The sequence below is a fragment of the Tetrao urogallus genome (assembly GCF_951394365.1).
Source record: "Tetrao urogallus genome assembly, chromosome: 2".
In the NCBI taxonomy this organism is placed as follows: domain Eukaryota; kingdom Metazoa; phylum Chordata; class Aves; order Galliformes; family Phasianidae; genus Tetrao; species Tetrao urogallus.
In genome coordinates, this window is record NC_136814.1 from 57114150 (window position 1) to 57129615 (window position 15466).

At 35.2% G+C, this 15466-nt stretch overlaps 1 protein-coding gene across 1 annotated transcript; it reads left to right on the forward strand.

Annotated features, from left to right (window-relative positions):
- Positions 1–1239: 1239 nt before the first annotated feature.
- TMEM244 (transmembrane protein 244) lies at positions 1240–12657 on the forward strand (the record flags this gene model as incomplete). The annotated part of the gene is made up of 6 exons (XM_079532654.1): positions 1240–1272; positions 6600–6685; positions 7272–7345; positions 9676–9801; positions 11360–11404; positions 12563–12657. 6 exons carry the CDS (start codon positions 1240–1242, stop codon positions 12655–12657), a joined length of 459 nt encoding a protein of 152 aa, XP_079388780.1.
- Between the last annotated feature and the right edge of the window lie 2809 nt (positions 12658–15466).

Below are 15466 nucleotides of genomic sequence, written 5' to 3' on the forward strand. Positions count from 1 at the left end.
TTTTCAGTTATCTTGCTACTAAGAGTTACTGCAAGGATTTGTGCAAATTTTAGGCCCTGTTTCCTTGGAATAGATGTGATGCTCCTTGTATGAAACCTTTTGTTTATTTTCAATCATTTCTTAATTACTAAAACCAATACTTTTTTGTTAATCTACCATTTGTGTGGTCACCATTGCAACCATTTATGCAAATTAATTTAGTTTTTTATTGTTGTTTGATTCTATTCCTTTGACATCACTGTACTATACTGAAGCACAGGTCTTCATATTCACATTTGGGACAAGGAAAAGAATTTCACACAATACTATTTGTACATTCTGTAGAGTATTCGCAATCTGGTACAAATCAAATAAGCGAAAGTTTTTGTGTGCTTTGTACAGACCATATCTTAAACTAGACAGCATTAATTTTACTCAATTAGAAAGACACTAACAATTATGAAACCTGCACAGATTATGTAAGTGATAGGAAAAAAAAAAAAAAAAAAAAAAAAAAAAAAAAAGTTCATTAGGTTTTCAGAAGCATTCCTTTATATGATCTAATTTTTTTTCCAGCACAGCATAATGAATCGTAATGCATCTGCAAAAAGTCAAATCCAAATCCATTAGGGAATTGCTCAGTTGAAGGTGAAGCTTCTCTAAAGCATGGTAAATTTCACTCTCCTGAAGAAATAAGAAAAGGAGAAGAGTCATAATGTAAGTCTATCATTTCTTAACCTAATTATACCTAATTTAATGTGAACTACATGTAATGTAACAAAGTGATAGTCAGAAGAGAAACGTTACAAGGAACAAGGTGGAGAATGTACTCTTCCACACCTACGATCAACATAATTAATGTTAAAAATCATAAAACTAATTGAAAGTATGGAGGTGTGGCAATCTTAATGACCTGTGATCAAACAAGGGCTGAAAAAATCAAACAGAAATGAGAAAATACTATTTATAATTTTGTCTCTAAATGGTGAATTTGTATTATAGATAGGTTTTTGCCAGTTGTGGATACAAATGGTATGAGCATTAAATCAGTGACTAGGATTTTCTGTTTGGTCTTCAGCAGCTTAGAGTTATCTCACAGATGGCTTCTGTCTCAGTTCAGTTTAATCCAATCAACTTACCTCACTCTGTCCTGTACTTACCTATAAGAATGTTTTTTGGGGTGAAAACCAGCTGCTTCTTTCTGTTGATATTGGCATAAGAAGTATAGCTACAACACTTCCTTTCACTCATCATGTGTCCATGGCTCTCAAGGTCAAAACTGCTGAAACCAAGGTAAAGGGAATTGAGTGTGTATAGTGCTGTAGTACTTAGAGTAATAGTAGTATTTAGAGTTAGTCAGCTCCTGCAGATCTTGAAAAAGCAGTTGCTTTCATTCTTACAGAGTAGGTCTTAATGTTCTTTTTCTAAGAAGTAAACTGCAAAGGAGATCTTATCCAATAGGACTGGTAATAAGTACTGAAAAGTATATTTAATTAGAAGGATTTCAAAATATATGGAGTGATGCATGTATGAAATATAATCTTGGAATTTTATCCCAAGTTTAATGACAGTGCTGTATTTCTGAAATTCTTTCAATGCCTTTGGCATGTAATAAATGACTTTCTCATTTCTCAATAAATGTATTTCTCTCTTTGAAATATTTGAGGGGTTAGAAAGGGAAAAAAAAAATAAGTTTGAAAATAAAATATATTTTGCTATTCAAAAAATATATAATTTTCTGTGGAAAGGTTTAAAAAATGGAATGTGATACAACTGGAATTTTTTCAAAGGGTTTCAGTTTTCGTGTTATTCATTTCAGATCATATTCTTAGCACTGAGCTGCATGTCTTTCTTTAGCTTCCTTGACTGGGCAAAGCACTCTAATACTTCACTGTGTCACTTAGACAGGGACTAATATTCTGGATACAGAGAGAAAAATCCAAGGCCTTTGAAGCCAAAACAAGTTTGTCACTGACTTCAAGAGAGGCCAGGAATTTACCTACTGTAATTAGAGGTCAATAGGCCATCAGCTCACAGTCTTTCTTCAGCCTTGTTATTTTCACTTCAGTCCTGTCTTACCACTTTTATTACAGTATCTGCATCTGGAGCAGATAAGGCTTACAGGAGGCAGATAAAGGAGAATTCCAGGAAATGTGCATCTGCTCAGAGAAATAAAATGAAAATGATTCTCACCCAAAATGTGCCATGGATTCATCTGCCAATGTTTACCAATGTTTGCCAATGAGATACTTTCAGGGCAGAAGGGGCAGCGTGTTATCTGCAGGTAACACTGTAGTCAGTGAACACTTCAGTGACCATGGAGTACATCAAGAAGAAGAAAAGATCACATAAGTTATTTAGCCAATTGCCATTTGGAATAATAGTAAAGATACAGGACATGGGAAAACTGTAATTTCCCCTCAGAGAAAATGAGCTGACAAGACATTAATCATTCTCCATTTTTATTTTACTTTAGTGAAATAATAGCAGTAGAAAAGTAGAAACTCTCCTGGATATTTACGTATTGACAAATACGTGTTTGTACAGGTATAGTGGGTTTCTTGCCTACTGTTCCTGTAGTTTTGGGGCATAGATACAGTGATGTACTTTCACTTTCCATATCTAGCAATAAAAATAATATAAACCATTTGCAAAATGGTCCACACTGCCATCAGTATCAGATGGTTCTACAAGTATATTATTTATCATGTGGCCAGAAGTAAACACTGGGGATGTTCAAGTGAAGCTTCGTCCAGAAAGGCACCTGGTTTTTCTTTAAATAATCCATTATTTCCAAAGGCAGTTTGTTCCATTAACTAATTGCCTTTACAGTTAAAAATGTCTTTCATGTATTTTTGCCATTTGTCTAGCTATAACTTGCAGCTGTTTACTTCATATGGCTTTTCTGATAGATTAAAGAGCCCCTAAGTACCTGGTATTTTCTGCCTACGAAGGTACTTATCCATCATAATCAAATCAGCCCTCAGAGCTAAACAGATTGACCTCTTTAGAGTTGTAGTCCTAATGAAAAAAGCATTTCTAGCCATCAGATCTCTTTTATGGCTCTTCTCTGCACCTTCTTCATTTCTTAACATACTTCAAAAATTGCTGATGCTAAATTGGATGCTGCTTTGTGTTCCCTAATCCTATGCTATGAGGTAATACTTCTTCACTTATCTTCATATTCTCCCACCTTAAAACATAAAGGCTTAAGGGCTTGTTTTGTGTCACATAATGGTAAGGCAAGCTCCCAAAACTGAATTAGCTTGAGCTAATGTTCATCAGTAGCTCTTTTCAGAGACACTGCCTCCTTGAATAAGGACTGATTTTTCAGCAGCTTTTACCTACACACAACAAATTAAATAGAAATGAAAATTACATTTCAGAACTGGCTTATGTTGTGGGTTTTTTTTTTTTTTTTTTTTTTTTTGTGGGGGGGGAGGGTTTGTTTGTTTTAAATTGAAATCTTCACTCAGAACTGTGTTTTATTTAAATAAATAAGATTTAAAAAATAGCAATCATTGATAAGGTACAGATTTCATTCCTAGAGGGACTTAGGTAAGAAAATTTCATCTTAGGTGTCTGACACATAGGATCATGCAGAGTTAGAAACAATCAGGAATAACAGAGGAAAACATAAGGAAGGAACAAAACATTCACTCTTTTGGATGGCGTAAGAACTAGAGGATATTTCACAAACTAGTTATTCAAATTACTGTTCAGTTTGTTTAAGCTTCTCTCTGAAACACCCAGAATTAAATGATGGTGCTTTTTTTTTTTTTTTTTTTTTTTTTTTTTTTGTGTATGTGTGTGTGAGGTATTCTAGACAATGAAAGACAGCTGGAAAAAGTAATGGAAGAAGACCCAATTAAGATGACACAGATACAATCTTTGACTCAATAGACTTCAAAGCGTGTGTCGCTGGATCCTTCAGTGCTACATACTTGTACTTCCCATGTCCTTATACTTCTACTACTACCTGTCTGGATGCCTACCTGTGCAATCTATTGTAGGGTACCTTCTTTAGCAGTGGGGTTGGACTCGATGATCTCTTGAGGACCCTTCAAAACCCTGTGATTCTGTGATTCTATGAAAGTAAATATAATTAGACAGGGTAAAGTATAGCTAAATCATAGAATGGCTTGCATTGGAAGGGACCTCAGCATCATCAAGTTCCAGCTTCCCCATCACAGGCAGGATTGCCCATCACTAGATCAAGTACTAGACCAGACTGCCCACAGCCACATCCAGTCTGGCCTTAAACACTTCCAGGGATGGGGCACAACCACTCTGGGCAACCTGTTCTAGCACCTCACCACTCTCTCAGTAAAGAATTTCTCCCTGACATCTAATTTAAATCTCTCCTCCTTTAGTTTAAAACCATTCCCTCTTGACCCATCACAATCTACCCATTCAAAAAATTAATTTCCCTTGTGTTTATAAACTCCCTTTAAATATTGGGAAGACATAATGAGGTCTCCCTGCAGACTTCTCTTTTCCAGGCTGAACAAGCCCAATTCCTTCAACCTGTCTTTATAGGGGAGGCACTTCACTCCATGCTTAGACTTCCTCTTCCTTCCTTTCATGGAATTTACAGCAAGAGAGATATGGATGTTTTCTTGAAAGTGGAAGTTTGAATTCTTTAAGGTAGGATGAGTCATCACACACAAGGTACAGACACCTTGAGTAAATGTTATACAAACCACTCTAATGCATTCTCCAGAGTGCATTTTCTGCCACTCAGCTTTTACTTTGAAGATAAGTGAAGAAGATACACTAAAAGCTGAAATGAATTTAGCTTCTGCTAAATAATTATTGGTAAGTAAGGGCACCAGAATAGGTAGGTAAGGCATGAGAATGATCATGATGCCCTTATTATGGGCCATCTGTACATTTTTTTCTGTGAGGATGCAGCTGTTAATAGTTTTTATGTTCAGTCTTTCATTGAAGAACAAGATAAATACAAAGAGAAATTAAATAACTGTCATCTATGTCTGAAAAAAAAACACCAGTGTACAGTGAAAGAGGACATATTACTACATATTACGTTTTGCTGGACCTCAGGAATATGAAATTGTGGAATAATTACTAAGAGACTACCATTGTGGCACAAGGTATCAGGTTTTCATAATATCTTTGAAATTCATAAGAGTGCCCAGATAAAGTCAGGACATAAAAGATCATTAAAAATCTAGAATGAAATAGGGCATACTTCAAACACTAGCAGTGTGAAGGAAAGAAAAGTATGTGAAGTGAAATGTAAGCTTAAGAATATTCAGATAAAAAGTGGGGAAAAAAAGCTGTAATAGGGGAAAGGTGGAACACACATGGAAGAGGAAGACCCTTGAATGTCTCCAGAGATGGGGCATCCACCAGCTCTCTGGACAACTTGTTCCAGTGCTTCAGTTAGTTAGAAGATAGAGAAATATGACACGATAAAGCCCCAGCTAAACTGAGAAAATGCAAGACGAACTGGAGTTTATACAAAATAACTGATTTTATTTACCACTCTAACTGTAGTAAACATCTTCAGTTTCACGTTCTCAGGTAAGCACACAATATTGCCAGAACAGTTAATTAAATGTGATGCACAGCAATCCCCAGTCCTGGTGGTCCAATTAAAATGCTAGAATGTTGTAGTATGATCCCAGATAAACAAAAATGACAGTGTTTTGCATTAGCAGGAATCTATTTTTTTTTTTTTTTTCTAAAGTATATTAATGTTTAAAACGTAATTTTACCCTATACCTGTATGAATTAATATAAGTCCTAGAGTCTGGATAATTCAGGAAGCCAACTTAGCTGAGCAAAGTCATAAATAATGCTTCACTTGAAAAGAAAAGATCTGAAGGCATTTTATGAAAAGGATCAGGTTAAGGTTCAGTTTTTTCTCTGATTGTGTTCTGAAACTTCAGACGAGAAGTGAAGACTAAGTGTTTCTCTTCTCTCAAAGACCTAGTGCTGGTTCATAAAATAGCAGTTACTTTCTGAAACTCATATGCTTTTTTGTTGTTGTTGTTGTTATTGTTGCTCTTAGTTAGTTTGTTATTAATTTGGGGTTTTAATTTATTTATTTTAAACAAACAAGCGATTGATCTCTAAGAAGTTTTTAACAGATATCTCTTATTACTCACTTAAATTGCCTACATCCATAGCTTTGGAAATAAATACTGGAGTGACATATCTTCTAGAGGCTGGAAAACTTACTAGTTAGTCCATGCAATTTTCTACATTTTATTTCTATATAGTTTCAACATAATTACCATGGTAGCATTTCTTTTAGATTAAAAATATTAAACTAGTTATATATCTGAATGATCTTAAAGGGGTCACCAGTGTAGTAACTGTCAGTAAGTACACTTCTCATTCACTGAATGCATATAAATCCAGTAGCTAAGTAGTAGATATATCATCAAAACAAAGAACCATGCATTATAACATCAGGAGCCGAAATGTACTAAAAAGCTTTTAACAATGTTTTTGTAATCAGCAACAGCAAAAACTTCTGGCTAAATATTATATTTTCTGAAATATTATGCTTGACAGAAATCTGGATTTATTTTTGATGATTAAATACATAGTGTAAACACACCATTAGATTGTCTTTTTCTCTTTCACAGGTTGTGCTGGTGAACCTGTTGATATGCATGGCAGTTTTCTACACTGTGTACTATGTGGTCCTTTCTGTTTGCTTTGCCATATTCAAGTAAGACATCCTTGCCTTTCCTATGACCACGTGCTACAGCTGGATATACAGGATATAGCAGGTAGAGCAGTAACTATGGACAAGAGGCATTCAGATTGAAGGCATTCAGTCTCAGCTATTCCACGAATATGTTTTCCAAATAAGCTAAACTGTTGTAACCAAGCCTTCATTAAGTTGTTGTGACCACTGCCTTCATATATCAGTAAATGGATACTCAAAAGCAATATAAAATGCTGGCTGTAATATACTTGCACTTGCATCCTGTAAGTTAATGAACATAAGAGACCAATTACATAAAAAATTAAAAAGGAATGATGTTATAGTGGATATGAAAGGGAAATCATCTTCCCTTAGGAAACTACTGATTAACATGTATAGCGCCAGACATATCTTAAATAGAAGTGAAGATCACAGAAACTGTGTGCGAGGGCAAGATCAAAACATGAATGAAATGCAGAAAGCCTGTAAAATCCAGAATATTCCATTTGAAATCTTACTTTAAAAGGACCAGTAATTCATCATGTAGTCTTTAATTTTTTATTGAAAATTAAAGTTATGGTTAAATGTATTTATTCTATTTCCACAGGGTTAAAATGTTGGATGGTTTGGCACCTTTTGATTTTAAGACAAATCCATCATGGCTCAACCCACACTATTTAGGTAAGTTAAGTTTGTTTTTATGTTTTCTCTCAGTAAAGAAATTACATCATATCTGGATGTAAATTTGTCTTCCTTATGGACAGTATTTTAGAGCTTTTTTAGCAATGGTAATATTTCCAGTATTTTAATACAGTGCATTTAAATCTTTATTCATCTTTGCTTCACTTTTCATTTGTATATTGCTATTAATTAATCAGATGATTTCTAAGCATTTCTTTGAGGTGTTCTGATTTTGATCATTTGAAGACAATGTACTACTGTATCAGGATGCTGCATTTTCATGAGATAATGATGACCTCTTTTCTGAGAAAATCCTCCAAATATTTATTAAATTTAACTTCCACATTACAACATATTTCTTATAAAGTGTAATGTACTCAGAAGCTGAAGAATAGGTCGTATCCAACTCATGGAAATTTTGCTTTGGTAATGCCTGAATATAGTGGACATTAAAATTTCAGAGTTTTATTGTAATTCAGCTCCCAGTCAGACCTTTATACATTCTAACACAAATTCCTGCAGCTTTGTCTGAAGCCTTCAAAACATATTCACGTTCCTAAACTATCATTTCATTTCAAAAATTACATGCATACATGAAATTTTACCAGACTTGCATTCTATTTTGCAAAGGAAAACCACATCTGCTATAATTAGAACTGCTAATCAGAACTGCTCAAAAGAAAATTGCTCAGTCGATCACGTTAAAAAGAATGATAAAAATGCATGAATATTTGTATAGTGTCAATGTGGGTTTCAGATGAAAAAAAAAGAACATTCCATTTGCAGCAATGGAAAAGAAAATTTAATCATATTCCATTAGAACTACTTTTCAGGGCCCTGATGTAATTACTGTATCTCAACATGACTTTTTTGCTCCAAATTTATATCAGACAGTTTGATGCAGGATGTTTATAAGGTGCCAAAGACAACCACTATGTCACACACCCGGTTAGAATTCAGTCTCGCCTTCCATCCAACTAATGCAATAGCATGGAGCAGCAAAACCTAGCCAGGTCTCTTTAAAGGCTATGGGCACAGAAACACAGCTGAGCACTCTGAATGAATTAGTTTGTATAAGAGTCTCACTCATACCTGCTAAAAGTAGAATGATGTCTTTAAAAGATAGCCTGGAAATAAAAATATAAGTCTCAGCTCAGATCAGAGCTATAGTTGTTGGCCCAGATTAATGGAAAACTTACAGCACAACTGCCTACATTGAGCATACTTTTGAAGTTATAAAATTATTTGAAAAAAATAACTATTGGAAAAATAGTCGATACTATTAAAATTAACTTTAATAGGAAATAAAATGCATTGTCAAATATTACTTTTTTTTTAAGTGTATTTTCTGCTTTTCTAACCATGTGTGGTTTTACAGTTGTTTATTTTTTTCTTTTGTGTTCTTACATTTCTTCTAACTGCTGGGTGAAAGATCCAGATTACAGTAGGAGATAATTGACTGTCTAAAGAATGGAATAAAACTGAGTCACAAAATGCTGCCAGATGTATAAATTAAATACAGTGAAAAAATAACAATATTCTCTGAGGTATTACATTACTGCAATGGTAAAAAAAAAGTCTGCTAAAATATTATTTCAGTATGTCTAGGTGCTTTAAAAAGAAGAAGAAAAATACCTCAGATTGAAAATTGTTTGAGTTACTAGTGTGCTGTTATTGCTTATTACACCTAGGGTATTACTGGAGGACCAGCAGGCATTTCCCAGTCAGCTCCTGCTAGCCCAGTGTGATGTGGAACCATGAGATCAATAGGGATGGCCTGCATTCAGCTCATAGGGGTGGCTTTCTTCTCTATTTCCCCTTATCTGTCTTTAAGTTGCACTGCTACACATATGTGATGTGAAGCAGAGAACAGGAAGAAAGCTATGAAGTTTTCTACTGGATGTAAAACCTTAACCAGACTGCTCTGCTTTGGAGGAGAAAGAGTTGACCTATGTCTGTATCAACCAAGTCTATTTAGTGCCATGTGCAAAGACCCTGGATGGATTGTCTCTCACTGACATTTCCACACTATTTCTTCTCAAGGCAATACTTAAAGCACGGGTCCTCCTCCTGCTCATCCCTACATTTTTTTTAAAAAAGAAAGAACGTTTGTAAGCCTATGGATAAATCAGCATGGAACCCATGCAGTGTCTGTGGTAAAATTAAAATCAACCTCATAATCAAAGCACTAGAGTAATATTTGACCTAATCAAACATAATTTGCATGATATTGTCTCAGACATTTTAACTTCCTATTGCTATTACCTTGGCATGAGAGTAAAAGACTTTCAAAACTATGCTTGGAGTAAATATTCTATTTTCATTTTCAGTTCTTGTAATCTCACTGGAAATAACTTTTTTCATTTGTGGTCTGCTGTTTGCTCTGGTGGTGGAAGAATGGGTTTGGGATTATGCTGTAACAGTTACTGTTATTCATATCATCATAACTTCAATTGGTAAGTATGCTTACTGCTAAACATATGTATAGTATCACTTATAAAAGGGCCAAGTGACCACAGCTCACTCACTATGTTTTCATTCTTCCTTGGAGTTGAATACACACACCTCTGCTTTCCATCCATTTGACTTATGCATGTATTTAAATTTTTACCTCTATACCTCAATTCTGTCTTTATTGCTGTTATGTGCAATACTCATCCTAGAGACAACTTCTGGAGTTGTGTTCTGTAAAACAAGAAATTTGTAGCTGCCCACTTCTGACTCATTTACACTTCCACATTAGTTCACAGTAAAAATGGAGTTTACTTCAGCATACTAAGTTAAAATATTTGAACAAAAACCTCATTGAAGAAAATACTGTATTTTTACCACTGAGGTGTTATATGTCATTTGTTTGTTTTCTCTGAAACTATTCTCCTTTTCTGGAAGGAATGAAGGTATAACACCTGGATGGCAGAGCCCACATGGACATTTTTTCTTCTATGTAGATGAGCTTAATGCTTTTATTCTAGAATTAGGATTAGGAAAAAAGCATCACTGACTAGTTAGAATTCCCTCTCTACTACAAAATAATTGATCTTCCATTTTCCAGGGCATCATCCATTTATTCTTTAGCACTTTAAACAGAGATTCCCTAGTACCCACATCAAGATATTCCAAAAACTAATAGAGACTTGAATGTAAAAAATTAAGCATAATTTCTCATTTACTAAATTTGATTTCATGGGATTTAAGTTGCTGTTATTCCTCATGAATATTATTAATTTTTTTTGTATTTAAATCAGGAAATTTACAAAAACTACAACAAAATATGCTTTCTGTATAGCTCATGCAGTAGACTATCTTCTATCATTATATCACATGGCACTTTGATCTCCAAACAACGCAGAGCTGCTCTTGACATTTTCAGATGGGCAACCCAAGCTGTGCTGCTGAACTCACACTGTGGAGACTGCAGTGTGCCTTCCAGTTATCTTCACTGCTCCACAGCCCTGCTAGCCCTAATAGGGCTGCACTGGTTCCTATTGGTCATGCGATGGGGATGTGTGGCTGCTCATGTGAGGCAGAGGTAGATTGAGACGCATGGCAGAGCATGTCAGGTAATAGGGATCACTTGCAGGTACAGCTCTGTCTTTCACATGCTGTTATCAGCCATCAAATTGAAATTGTCAGGCAGCTGAAATTATTTGGATTGCAGCAGTGTATCGACTTCCTACCAGGTGAGCAGTGCTTCTGTTACGCCAAACCTCATACAGATATGTAATAATAAATGAATTCCCTTTTCAGAGATTTTACAATGAAAAGCCTCAGCTTAGCACACACTTGTACTTTTTAAGATTTGACCCCCGAGGGATTGCTCACCCACTAAGCATAACGCTATGATCAAGTATCTGAATGGTGAGGATCTTGATAGCAGTTTGTAATTTCAATAAATATAATGTGTATAATTTAGAAAAGCTAACTAAGTGGGCATTCTATTTAGTAGTATAAGGTTTGCATATCCTTATCTTCATTGTTTACAAATGTACATTTCTCTTTTTCTTCTCCTTCCAGTTATGTCTGAATTTCCTCTGATGTTACACTGGTGGCTGGCATTAGGTATAATAATCTTCAGATATTAAGTTGCTAGAATCTAGAAAAATAGCATTTATGAGTTTTTTTCTATTATTTTCTCAATAATTTGGGAATTGACAGTATTTAAGGAAGATACGCATGTTTTTCATTTACATTTTTTGTAAGAACACAGACAAGTAACACTGGGCTAACAACTATTTTAAGACCAGAATGTACTTAGCTTATGGTAATCTTCCTAACAAATAGCAGATATGTTCATGTTGCTGAAATGAGTCATGCTAAGTACTGACTAATCAAATTATCTATCTCATCTAATTCAGGTGTCAAACAGACAGTTTTCCAAGTTAGCATTCCTTGGTAGTCTTTACAATCAGTGGAATGAAATACAGTTCAAAAATCATTTTTATGAGCAATGTGATAGTGGTAGGACAAGGGGAAATGGTTTTAAATTGAGAGAGGGAAGATTTAAGTTGGATATCAAGGAGAAGTTCTTCACAGACAGAGTGGTGAGGTGCTGGAACAGGCTGCCCAGAGAGGTTGTGGATGCCCCATCCCTGGAGGTGCTCAAGGCCAGATTGGATGGGGCCCTGGGCAGCCTGGTCTAGTATTAAATGGGGAGGTTGGTGGCCCTGCCTGTGGCAGGGAGGTTGGAGATTCATGATCCTTGAGGTCCCTTCCAACCCAGGTCATTCGATGATTCTAAGATTCTGATCTTGTGATTCTCTGATTCTGTGATTCTAAGAGCAGGTATCTATGATAGAAGAGATAGATTCTCAGTCATCATATTTCCAACAGAGAATGGCAAACCTGTATTTTGAAATGTTTAATTATTTTTCAAAATTTGAAGAATAGTCGTAAGCTCGTATATATTACCATGAAAAATAACTAAGGGAGAAAGTACTGACATCTGTTCTTTCTTTTATGATGGATAACAAGAATCAACAGCTGTAGTAATTCCTAACAGACAGAGACAGGCGAATAAATTCCCTGTACTGCTGCTGGTTTTGTATCATAAATTGCTGGAACTGATCTCTTTTTGGTGATTAAAGTCTTGGGCAAAGTGTTTAAGTGAGCAGGGAGTTTAAAAAAAAAAGTCAAAAAGAAGGGTTGCCTCATGTTTTATTACAATGTTTGCATTCCACTATACAAATTAATACTAAACAGCTTTGTATTTTCTTTCAGGATCTGGAGTAATTTCAATGATTTGTGGAGGACAGATTTTGGCATATTGTTTATTTAAAGACAACTTCATTTACCCTGTTCTAGATGATTTTTGAAAAGGAAAATTAGATCCTGAATTTATTTTAATATAATTTCTAGGATTTCTTACACAACACAATTAAAATGAAGCTAGAAACTATCTAATCTAAGGTTAATAGTTCACCTCTTATCTCTTACATTTGTTTGCAAAGTCAATGTTATCACTTTTAGCTGCTGTTTGTAATCACTCAGCTTTTGTATGTACGTATTCCGTTCAGCAAATAATAAGATACACTGTAGCTTTTTAAAAAAACAAACAAGACTGTAAGAGCAGTGATGTAACACTCTTGCAAAATTCCACAGGGAGAAATGAATTTGTATTTAATGTCTTCAAAACGATTGTTATCTGTTGTAGTTTTTAGACTGTTGATTCTACTTCAGGCTGCAGTCTGGCCTCTCATAAGTGCTGCAGAAGTTTAGCATCACCCCAGCTAGCATAAATCATTGTAAGTTTGAGGCTACATCTACCGGCAAACCCTTGACTTCCTTGAATAGCACACTGCTCTGTATTTCTTTCCATCTTAAAGCTCTCACCTAGAAGATGACCAAGACAGAAGAAATCAGGCTTACAACCACTAATATTTGGTTGACTCCTCAATTTCCAAGTATGCTCCTGCTGAATGTTTTCTATGACAGCTTCAGGCTACTCTGTCTTGGAGTAATGGTTCAGTTATGGTGTGATTGTTCTGGAGTGAGAAAAGCTATTGTTGCCAGCAGTCACTTTTTTACATACCTCTTTCTCTCTTCCCCAGCTGTATGTGGCCAATGCCAAAGTGCTGGTCTATGGAGAGTTATAATTAAAAACAAAAACCAGAAAACAAAACAAAACAAAAAAACAACCAACAACACAAACCAACCACAGTAGTGTCTTCACCAAACTCTTCATCTATTTAACCATAATAAAATCCCAACAGCAAAATTACTAGAAGGCAATTTCATCTTAAATACAATGTTAGTGATTGGATTTCAACTGCAGCTTGCTTAGAAGAGCAGGGTAGGATTGGAGTTTGTACAAGAGTGCAGTGTTTCATTTGCCTTAACCTGATTCAGCAGACAATACCGCTGAAGAATCTGTCTCTTCATGATCTACTCGAACATATTAAAAGATATTGCAAGTTTTATAATTTGTATGTAAATTTTAATATTGAAAGTACATGTACATGAGAAGCATGTTTCAGACTCACAAAAGCATGAGGTTGTCTTTTGTGAATGATAGATATGCTAGTCCTTTTAGAGACAAACTGGGTGTATAAATCCACAGCACTGAATACAGACTTAAGAAGTGGTTCAGTAAGATCAAATGAAGCATAATATGCTACATGTTGGTCAGCAAGGATAATTCCAGGGAATTGATTAACCAGCCTGCACTGATGGCTGGACTGAGCCATCACTTTGAGTTCAATACATGTGTATCTCCACAAATATTAGTAAGCCTGCAGCTGACTGGTGTTATCTGTCTGAAAGATGTTCACACATTTTTTGCAGATTTGTTTCAGTTTAAAACTCTAAAAATTGATGGGAATTAAATAGTTAAATGTAAATCCATATCGCCGTCCCAGTCAGTATGCAGCTTGCGCATGTAGGTAGGCTGCCATGTGCCAGAACATGGATTAGATATAAAGTTAATCTACGGATGGAACAAGTTTCTATTTTTAAACTGTCGAGATCTTCCTATACGGGTGTCAGCCCAGCTGCAGCTTGCAATAGTTCTGTTGCTCAGTCTTGACATTTTAAACTTTTCTTCCCTATTTAAAATCCTAAGCCACCAGTAAGAAAATATCTTCAGACAACATGAAGAAAGCTTTATCCACAGAATTTCTCCAAAGCTGTAAAACTTGGCTAGTGCTAGAAAAACAACCACAGTAGCAAGGACTAAAACCCTTAGTATACCTATTTAAAAAATCACGAGATTTGTGCATTGCTTTCATATATGTAATGATGAGACAATTTCAACAATATATGTTATTCCCTCTTGTCTATTATTTATATATTGATCATCAGAAATAAATATTACAAACAATGTTTAAAGAGTAGACCAAGTTCACATCATAAAAACAGATTTCCATTATCTAAGCAATATCAGCTATGTCTGTTTGGGCACTGTACTTTTAGAAGGCTTCGGAGGTCAAATTTTACACTGTGTGATTTCTCTCTGATGTATAAAAATGGCACTTTTGAATATGACAAACCTGATTATTTCTGGAGCAATAAAAAAGTGACACATCTGAGCAATTCGTGTGTGATTTATTGTTCTAGAAAGTGACGCATCTGAGCAATTTGTATGTGATTCACTGTTTTAGAAAGGTGGGGAAGATAATCCTCTGGAGAAAAAGAATGGCTTTGTATATGTTTCTCAAAAGAACTGCCAAAGAGTATGAAAAAAAGACCACTACAGAACGTAGAAGAAAAATAAGGTAAATAGTAGCTGGAACATTAGAAAAGAAATAACAAATTTATCTGGAAAAAAAGAACAATGAAAGCACAAAAGGAGAACATAAATGTGCAATATCTGTGAAAGAAGAAAAGACTTGTAGGCTGAACTTGTAACACTGGAGCCTCACAACACAATTGCTACGTGTAAGCCACAACCTGATTTTCCTCATGTCTATGCTGTTCTAGAGAAGGTAGTCTCCACATATGTAGATGCCACTATAATCTGTGATTTATTTGTGGATAATGCCCTGGGATTTTCAGGATTCTTTGCTCTCTGACTCAACCAGGCCCAGGAATGGTGTCTAATTGGCATGGATTTATTCATCAGTTGTTGAATCCTTTTTGGTACAGTTTAGTAGTCACAAATTTGCACAGATATCATAGGAGTGTAGA